The 10507-nt window shown below is 38.9% G+C and overlaps 1 protein-coding gene across 2 annotated transcripts; it reads left to right on the plus strand.

Moving 5' to 3' along the window:
• The first annotated feature begins 116 nt into the window (after positions 1-116).
• LOC103718155 (hydroxyproline-rich glycoprotein family protein) lies at positions 117-10483 on the plus strand. Of its 2 annotated transcripts, XM_008806841.6 has the most exons (8): positions 117-317; positions 4662-5431; positions 6016-6465; positions 6559-6690; positions 8794-8975; positions 9101-9212; positions 9436-9579; positions 10046-10483. In XM_008806841.6, the coding sequence occupies exons 2-8, from the start codon at positions 4874-4876 to the stop codon at positions 10157-10159; spliced, it is 1692 nt and encodes a 563-aa protein (XP_008805063.4). In that variant the 5' UTR covers positions 117-317; positions 4662-4873; the 3' UTR covers positions 10160-10483. The 2 variants fall into 2 exon arrangements, with proteins under 2 accessions (XP_008805063.4, XP_026664676.4); XM_026808875.4 differs by having other exon boundaries at positions 144-5431.
• The last annotated feature ends 24 nt before the right edge of the window (positions 10484-10507 follow it).

Consider the following 10507-nt stretch of genomic DNA (forward strand, 5'->3'; position numbering starts at 1 on the left):
CCGCGCCTCATCGACATCACAACCGCAACCACTTCAGCATCACTGATGCAGACCGTTGGTTGGATGCGCTGCATGCGTGTCATCATCTCTGTGGACGGCAAGAAACCGCTTAAGTTTAAGCAAAATCTCTTTCGGTGTGCGAGCTCTGGGAAGCGTTTCAACGCCGAAAGAGTTCTATAAAGATAGCGGGCTCTCTTTCGCTCGAGGCGACGCCAAAGCTCTCAGCTTCCAGCCTCTCGCGCACGGGAAACGCAGCGGCCATTGTCCAACTCTCTCTCGCTCTCTCCCTTTCCCTTCTCTCTCGTTCTTTCTCGAAGGTATCGTCTCTTTCTTCTTGGCAATAGTTTGTAGAGGAAAAAATTAATGAAACTTGGATCTTTTCAGAGTCTTTTCCTCCATAGTTAGCATCAGTTGGTATTGCGTTTTTGTGATATTTTTTCGTATTTTTTGGTTGGTAATCTGGACTTCTGGGACTTCCACAGCAAGATTGCATAGTTATAAATTTGAGTTCTTAACTAAAGATGGGATTTAAAACTGCAAAATATCGGACTTTTTCTTTTTTCTATATTAAAAAATAGAGGCATTTATGAAGGTTTATTCGATTAGTATTTCGCGATTTTTTCTCTTCTCGTAAACGGAGAGCAAGGAAATGGGAAACTGGTGAATCGTTCGGGAGACGGAGATCGTTAAGCTCATCGTTTCCCCGATCGTATCGCAGAGGTTTCCCAGGGAATAGCTAGGACGAAAGGCATTGTAATTAGTGCGATAGCAGATAAATAAAGCCTGGTGGCAGGGTCTTTAGATGGAATTGATCATTAATTATAATTATATCTTCTATACAAATTATAATTATATCTTACCTTTTTCAGAATAATATGACCATTATTAGTTGCTTTTAGAGATATGGTAAAGTTATGCCATATAAAGTACAGGGCCATTTTGGGAATAGCGTAGACAATATACATGGATATTTAATGGTGCCTTTGCCAATGGGAGGTATATAATAAATGAAAAGCAGGAGCTCTCCTTCAATTTCTTCTCTTTCATTCTCTTGCAAAATGAATTGGGGGGGACCAAATAATTTTTCTTGAAAGAAAACAATAAGATATTGAAGATGAACTATAATTCATTAAAAAAATGACCAAGATGTGCTTGTTCATATAGAAACAAAATTATTTTTCTAGGAGCCTAAGGAGAAAAAGGTAGAGAACCCCTATGCCAAGTTTTAGGAGAGAGTCTTATATGAATATGCATGGATATTGCCTTTTTTTTTTTTATTGGCAGTATCTAGGTGGTGCCCATTTTTTTGGCTACTTGTCTAATGGATCATATATCGAAATCTAGGAGACAAGTGTGATCTGAGATCTGCTTGATAGTTTGGTAATTAACTTGCACTTGATTTTTCTTATGGGCTAAAGAGGTTGGTCCTACATTTGTGTTTAGACTTGGAACTTATTCATTAGATCATGATGATCTATCTGGCTGATGCAGAGCAGGGGGTAGGAATCCCATGATAAACGTAGCCCATCTATGTGTATACCCAGTCTAGCATGGTGATACCTGATGGACCTAGAGTTAGGGTTGATATCTTTCTAGATAAAATTTTAATAGCTAGCTTTAAGAAAGCATAGGAGTTGCACAACCTGAGGATGATGGAGAACCAGCAAAGACAGTTGCATGTTTAACAGATGACTAGGTGACATCAAAAGGAGAGGATTAGTTTTTGGCATAATTTTTTTTTGTCTGGAGCCAAAAATTAAGGTGTAGGCCTAAATAACATTGTGTTGAAGCTATGAAAATGATGTTGAAAAGCAGTGTAAAAGACATATCCCTTAATAAGAATAATTCGGAAAGACGGATCACTGAAGCTTACGCCAAGAAGGTGGAATAATGCTTGATGGCTAAGCTATCATTATAACCATGTTAGGTGAAGTACATAGTAATGGGCGAGTGTTTGTTCACCACACTCACTATTGAAGTTTGGTTACATCCCCAGTGAGAGAAGCAGCAGGATCGCCTAGGGGAAAAAGTTGTGTTTCTCAAATAAAAGGGAAAAAAAGTAGACCCACTAATACTGTTGTAGATCATGCAAGAATCTTAATGTCCAAAAGTTGGCCTGACCAAGTTCATTCTACCTAATTGGTATGTCACACTTCAAAATGTTTATCGAGTAGAGGTTCAAGTTTTGTTGGGGGAAGAAGACATCAAGGGTTGGCCTTGCAGTATTACAAATGCTTGTTTAGAGTTAAGTTTATTTTCAATCATAAAAAAAATCAGATACTAGTTTTCTCTGCATGAATGCAACTGGAAAAATAAAGAAGCCAAAAGTTTGTAATTCCAAAGATGAGAAATGCTATCTCTGGAATTCCTGGAAATGTGCAACAGCGATACGTGATAAACAATTCAGATAGGAAATTATCTTACGTCATTCACATAGTGGATTCTTTGCATGATTGCAATGACGAAAAACATGTGAAAGTTTCGGTTCATGGGTTCTTCCAAAACTTAGACTGCAACCTTGTCCTCATTGGAAGGAGGCTTTTGTTTCAGGGTCCATGAACCATGATGCATGGCAGTGGCATCTTGCGACTTGTGAGAGGTGATCATTCTAGGAGGAATCTGAATTATTTCTAAGTAAGTTGAGGTGATCAGTGCCTGTAAGAGGGTCCAATGACATGTTTTTTTGTCTGTCACATTACCTTTTAGATGTATACGTTCATATAACTTTGTAGGACAGGGCCATCATATTTGAGAGCTTTTTGTTTGCTTTTGTCTGGGGTCTTTCATAGGACAACTGATAAAAGTTGGTAGCCTAATAATTCGTAGCACCAAGGCTAATATATTCGGTGGTGGGTGGTACTAGCAGTTAAGGTATAAAGTACTAAATATATCAACCTCTGAAACGCCCAACATCCCAGGCGAGATTTTTTGGCTGGAGGAATCTAATTGAGTTGAGAGAGAGAGAGAGAGAGAGAGAGAGAGTGAGTGAGCTCTAATTCATATCCTAGAATGTTGGTGGACAATAATGAGTTAGAATTTTGATTGCATATTGGTCGAGCGACTGCAATCTCATTACTTCAACTAGTGCTTTTTTTCATATTTGGTTTGTGGTAAGTGCAAATTAACATATTACTCCAGTCTGAGTAAGCAGTCCAGGTGCTGCACACTGACCTACAGCCAAAATGTTAATTGATTGCAATGCAGCAGTGATGGCAGCTACTGGCAACAAATAGAAGTTACATTCAGATGTAAATTGAGTTAAAACGATTTTTGAGGAAAGAGTAGCTGTAACTGAAGTTGCTGCAATTCTAACTACATGCAACTACAAGTTGTATATTCTATTGATAGCAATCAATTACTTAATCTTTTGTTAGGTATTGGATGCTTTGGTTTGTTTCTTTTTTTATGCGATATCTGCCCATTAAAAAAGTGGCTACATATTCCTTCTGTTGGGTTTCGAGGAAGATGGGACCAAAAAATTTCCTTAGTCCCAGACCCCACTGATTTTAGCTCCCTCTACTGCAGCTGAAAATAGGAACATACTTGGTTCCTAATAATTTGACATGTTCCAAAAGAATCTTCCTTTAACTACTCTTTATTTGGTGAGTGGGAACCAGTTGTTTCCCTTTCTTTTGTTTAATGGTGGTGGGAAACTTCTGGTTTTAAAATACTGCAGATGGGGCTTATTACATGCATTTATTCTCATCTTTCAAGGTTCTCATGCTGCCAAACTTCATTATTTAATTTCAGAGTATGCAACCTTAGTTAAATGAGTCTGCAGATTCCAAGAAACTTCTTTAATAGTGCTGACCATTGTCTTCATTCCATCACAACTTATGAGAAAATGCCCTACGAAACTCCCTAGTGACAACTCTTGAGCATGATTTATTAAATTTTTGCCTATTTACCATATCATTTCCTCTCTTTTCTTTACCCCTACTGATAGCTGCCTCATGTTCTATTGTCTCGTGTGCCTTTGGTATTACTTCTGCCAAGAATTGTGATGTGTTTTGAGCATCTAACAGTAATTGTTCCCACTTATCAGGCTTTTAGTGTTGCCATCATTGTGGTTAGGCTGATGATTACTTCCAAACACCAGATGTCAAGGATAATTCATTTTTCTCTATTTTCCTCATAAGTCTTGAAGTGAGTCAGCTGTCAGAATAATTACTTTGTACCATGTTACCAATCCTTAGCCAATTTATGTTTTTATGCCTCTTCTCCCAGACAAAATCGTCCAACATCAGAATCCACTAACTTCTCCAAATTCTAACTTCCAGTATTCAGAGATCTGAACCTATCTTCTCCCAGAACGCAGTACAACAAAAGTATGCAAACCATAAGCAACAAATGCTCCAAAGTCTAAACTTAGACCTTCTATTTAGATAAACAATTAGTGCTTCTATGTGTGTTCTCTGGTTCCCATCACCCATAAGGTCAGCTTCTTATCCTTTTATAATGTCATACGGTGCATAGACAACACTAAATCCTTCACCACAGCCAAAGGCTCCATATCCTCTGATATGTCCTCCCAGAAGCCTATTAACTAATCATTTGCCCTTGATTACAAGTCATGGACTTTGGCCATGTTGAGCTGTCACTTGGAATTCATGCCACCTTTTTTTTATTATTATTTTTGTATCATTGTTGGTGGATCCCAGGTTTGCACAGAAAACAAATCTCGGTGTTTGCATGCGTCCACAGTCAACAGTTCATACTTTGGCCTCTTTTTCCACATGATCCCCACCCCCTCGCTACACAGCCTCCCACTTCTCTCCAACCACCTTCCCACATGGAGAGAAACATCTCATAAATTCTCTGAACCATCCCTGGCCTCAACTGTAATCTGGATGGTCTTTGTTCTCAAGAAACAATGAAGCAAGAGCTCTCGACAAGTGATCACAAGGCCTCCTCGCCAGCGCCTGCAGCTCGAGCAAGAATTTCCAGAACAAGGGATAGCCCGAGAGGAGATTCAGCAAATGGGGTCGCGCCAGGCTCCAAAACGAGGCCAAAGGTTGTTCCTTTAGAAGCAAGCACCACCCAAAGAGTTAGAAGATCCATTCAACCAAACAAGCCGAAGTCGGGGGCTGATGAAGTGGGAGCTCCAAAGGAAAGAGAGACTGAGGATTCGAAGATTACCAGCCGGCCAGGAAACCGAGTTGTCGAGCAGTATGCTCGGTTGCGGCGGCAGGGAGATACTCATTGCAGGGGCTCTGAAGATGAAGCTGGTGGGAAGACAAAAGAATTGCAGAGGAAGCTTGATGGGAAAGAGAGATTGGTGAAGGAGTTGCAGTCTGAAGTGGTGGGACTGAGAGACCAGATAGAGAAGCTGCAGGGCGTTAATCTTCAGCTGGAGTCACAGAATAAGCAGCTTGAGGAAGATCTCTTGGCTGCCGAAGGAAAAATCAGAGCCCTCCAGAGGAGCGAGCAGGTAAAGATTTCATCACTCTGAGCATGTTTGTTAGGAATTTTTACTAAATTTCTTCTTTCTTTGGGTTGTTTGTGATCTGGAGAAATACTTATAACTACCTGATTTCTTTGTACAGAAGTTAAGGAAGGATTCAAAAAAGTGCTACTCCTAAATTTCACTATCTTCATCATGCTCATACTACCTGCAGTCTATCCTTCAGACTGATTCTTCTAACCAAAAACTAAAAATCTCCCACTTGAGAGAGAGGCAGAGGGAGGGAGAGGTTGCATGTCTACTTGATATTGAGAGAGAGAGAGAGAGAGAGTGGTTCCATTTCTAGTTGATATTGAGAAGAGCCATGGCCTGATTCATAGATCATCCTGATTTTTGAGACAGATTTTTCAGACACTTGGGATCATTTTCTTTCTTTTCTTTTAAAAGTGAATTATTGTTTTATGATTTTGATGTTAGACATGATCCCATAACTATTACTTTTTTTTCTTTCCGAGAAATGAGTGCCAAGGAACCACCATTTCATTGAGTTAATGAATTGATGCCATGTATGACCGGGACTATTACATGATAGCTTTTCTAAGTGGATGCAGGTGGTGTCAGTCGGCCAGGAAGCCAAGCCTTCTGTATTTAGGGATATGCAGAAACTCATAGCAAGTAAGTTAGATCAGTTTAGAGTAAAGGACGTTGCCAGGGAAGATACATCTGTGAAAATACAGACTTTGGCATCGGAATCTAGGACGAAAGCTGTAGAAAACCAACTACAAGTTCTGAAGAAGGAGCGCTTTTCACCTCCCCCAACTCAGTGTACACCTACCAGTGGGCCTCCTCCACCACCACCGCCACCACCACCTCGCATAGTCCCTGCAAGACAAAATACAGTGCAAAAGGCTACCGCATTAGTTGAATTATATCATTCCTTAACAAAGCGAGATGGAAAGAAGGATCCAGTGGGAAATGGGAATTCTGCCAGTCCTGTTGCTAGTAACGCACATAACAGCATAGTTGGAGAGCTTCAAAACCGATCAGCTCATTTGTTAGCGGTAAGCATTTTTGACCCTTGGTCATGTAATTTTTAACTTTTTCATGATAATTATTTCTTAGTCTCTAGTTTGGCTTTCTAACTACTTCCATAGATTAAAGCAGATGTAGAAACAAAAGGAGACTTTATCAAACATCTCATACAGAAAGTTCAATCTGCCGCTTACATGGATATGGAGGATGTCCTGGCGTTTGTTGATTGGCTTGATGGACAGCTCTCTACATTGGTAATGTTTAAAAACTTATTGTTAATGGTTGTGGTGACAACATAGGGTCCGTTCAATCTAGGCAATGATTTCTTTTGGGAAGGAAATCCAATGCCTCATTAAGAATATTATCCATGTCATATCAGATTTTAGTCTCATATAAGAAGATGAAAAAAATTCAAAGGGCATATGACTCGTGGTTGTACACTGTTCGACAATATGCTATGCTTTCATATGCGATTGGCGATGATAACTTAGAAAAACTTCAAAATGGCGAACTTTTTAAACTCTTGCAGTATGAGAAGAATAATCTTCAAATCTAGTGGTAATCAGAGGCATTTGTTGAAGACAGTTTTTTAATCAAGAAGTAAATCTACTAAGAGCTTTAGGTATGTCTACACATAGCTTTGTTTCTACATTGAAATTCTTAAGAAAGGTGGAAAGTTTCCTAACGCATCCATGTATCTTGGCCTTGACTGGAGGGATTTTCATCTCCTTTGTTTTAAGCTGATGAACTAAATCACAGTTTTTTTTTCTCAAAAAAAAAAACTAAATCCCAGTGTTAATGTTGTTCAAAACCCAACACAACAAAAGAAACTCTGACATGTTTACATTCTAGTTTGGGGGAAAAATGGTCCTGTTCATTCTTCTTAATTTCTCTTCTAAGACATGGTTCTGACACTGCTCAAATATTAAACTATGATTTCATTATCCAGCTGGTGATGATAGCTTGAAAAAACTGCAATATGATGAGCTGCATCTTGAAATCCTCTTGAAGCTTGAGGAGAGCAACTTAATGTCTTCGTAATAGTTAAGAGTCATCTGTTGAGATTTGAGAACAAAATTTTTCTACATGTCAACATTTAAATCAAGTTAATTATAGCTTTAGGTATGTCTACATGGGTTACCTTCAACATGAAAATCATTTAGAGAGGTTTCAAATGTAACGATACCTTCACATGCCTAGGCTTGCCTAAAAGGATTTTCTTCTTGAAAGTCCATAATTGTTAGAAGTACTCCCCATTACAACCTCATTACGACGACTTAGTTTGAAGTCTTCTTGTTTATTGTTTACTTTCTCACAGTGGGAACTTCAAATCTGTGTTATGTTTCCAATGATATGATTTAAACGTTTAGTGTGAAATAAGAATGCATCATCACTAAAATTTCTTGTTTTGCAGTCAAACTTACCTAGTTCCCTTCTAGGGGCTAAGAGTACTTGTAACTCAATGAAATTTCAGGTTGCCTATAGTTTCCTCTGTTTCTTGCTAATTTATTAACGCACAGTTTAGATGTTTAGCATGGCCTGTCATATAAAGGAATGCAACTCAAATAAGCATCTCAAATTGTAGTGGGATTCATGCACATGAAATCCTGAGGGATGGGCAGTGAAAATTCAAGAGTTGTTTATGAAAATTAAGTGTAAGAGTCCCAAAAAATTGCAAAGAACAATATAGCCTTTATGAACTCCTGAAGGAGTTTGATTGGGCTTTTCCATAGTGCTGAAGTTTCAAGAGGATTATACAATCTGTACAAACAAGTGTTTCTCGTCCAGCAAAACATGGGACCTCAGGGGCCTAAAAATGAAATAATGGCAAAATCAGGAACAAACACAGGTAACAGCTGAGTAGGAAGATAAGGGAGCAGCACACTTGTAATGATTCAGTAGATTTTAAGCCCATTAAATAATTTAAGTTTGTGGTCTTGTTCTTGTATTGTCTTTCACAAGAGACTGCCATCTCAACCAGTTGGCACCCTCAGTTTATGCTTTTATTGTGTCCCAGCACAGACTAACCAGCTTCATTATTAGCTAATGAGCGAAAGCACTGCAAGTCCTCCTAAGTTAATTGTTTGTGTTTACAGCATACCAATATTGCTAGCCTGTAAGTAATCCATTAAAATAAAGAAAAGAGATATATGTAATGCAAAGGTATCCTATCTTTTCAATTTGTGACAAGGTAAAATGAAGATGCATAGAGAAATCATAATCACATCACTAAAAAATGATGCAAATCACATCTTTTATCCTTTCTATGATTATGTTTTCTTAATTTTTTCTGTAAGTTCTGATTGCATGATGATATTTGCTAATATGATACTCATTATTTCTTCAATGTTATGCAGGCTGATGAGAGAGCCGTTCTGAAGCATTTTAACTGGCCCGAAAGGAAAGCTGATGCATTGAGAGAAGCTGCTTGTGAGTACCGTGATCTTAAACAGGTAGAAGCCGAAGTTTCTTTTTTTAAGGATGACGCATCCATGCCATGTGATGCCACCCTGAAGAAGATATCAAACTTGCTAGATAAGTGAGTATGATGGCGACATTACATTATTCATTGTTGCTTTGGAAATCCTAGCTGTATTCCTTCTCTGGGTTTTTCAATAATTTTCAGTATTGATTTTTCTCTTCTATATATGACCCTGCTGGAAGGTTGGAGCGAAGCATGCACAGATTGATTAAGTTGAGAAATACTTCTATGCTACCTTACAGAGAGTGCAAAATTCCAACAGACTGGATGCTCGACTCAGGAATGGTGAGCAAGGTATGACATAGATTCATGCACATGCTGACTGGCCGACCACGAAAACAAGCTAGCCAGCACAGAGCAGCATGGTGTCTATTAGTTTTTTTTTTTCAGATATTCATCAAGTTGAAAAAGGACATCGAACCCCTTTTTCCTTTTTTTTTTTAAATTTTGGCATGGATCGGCACTTTATACCTTCTCCATATGTCTAAATAGATGCTCGTATCCCTGATTATGATAGATAAAGCTGGCCTCTGTGAAGCTTGCAAAAGTGTACTTAAAGAGAGTATCAATGGAGCTTGAATCAGTTCGACATTCAGAAAGGGAATCAGCACAGGAGGCACTTGTCTTCCAGGGTGTTCGCTTTGCTTATCAGGTGCACCAGGTAAGTAAATGATCTTTGAACTACATCACCACATGAAGGCTGAAGTCCAATATGAAAGTACTTATGGATATCAGTTTTAAAATTCTTCAACAGGGGACCATTTCAGAAAGTAATCTCTGTTATAAAGATCAACACACATTTATCATTTATTTACACATAGACTTCGAGACATCAGTATGTCTATCTAGCTGAACCAGAGACCTTGCCAAATATATGCATTATGTTACATCCATGCATCCACTAAAAGGCCATTGCCGGTCCCGGGAATTCGGGATCCTGGGGGGAGGGGACAACCTAATATTTGACATTTTGTTTGTTCTTTTGTGCGAAGTGACTGCTTCAAGACTTTCTTTGCGCCGGTCAGCTCAAGCCTTTTACCATGGCACTAAGCAGTAGCCCCTACATCCATGCATCCACACATATAAGCATTTCGAAGATTTTTATTTTTTCATTGTTCGCTTGGCAGTTTGCTGGAGGTCTCGACTCTGAGACGATGTGTGCTTTTGAGGAGCTTAGAGAGCGGATTCAATCAAAAGGAAGAGGATCAAAGGATCTGCTTCCTATTACCACAATGTCTTGAGATAGCATCAGAGATTCTCAGAAATAATTTAAGGTGGAAGGCAAGCTGCAGGTGACATATCGAAGGAGTTTGCTTGAAATGTTGTAAAATGATGATACACGCATGATGGTTGGAAAGGTTACTGGTTTTTCTAAGAGTTTGGATTCGGTTGTCAGAACTGGGGAGCATTATCTATAGTTCATTATGTGTTGACTCATGTGAGACCCAATTAGACAATTATGTGGTAGGGACTTGGAGCTTTGTCAGAGGAGTACAATAAATTGCAACATTGGACCTCCAAATAAGTTAAATGTTATGAGCCTTATAGCATCTGTTTGGACAAAACTACTGTGCTAGCTTTTCCATTCT

Source organism: Phoenix dactylifera, chromosome 2 (assembly GCF_051530095.1).
Source record: "Phoenix dactylifera cultivar Ajwa chromosome 2, Ajwa_hap1_PhDact_Kaust_v1.1, whole genome shotgun sequence".
Taxonomy (NCBI): Eukaryota; Viridiplantae; Streptophyta; class Magnoliopsida; order Arecales; family Arecaceae; genus Phoenix; species Phoenix dactylifera.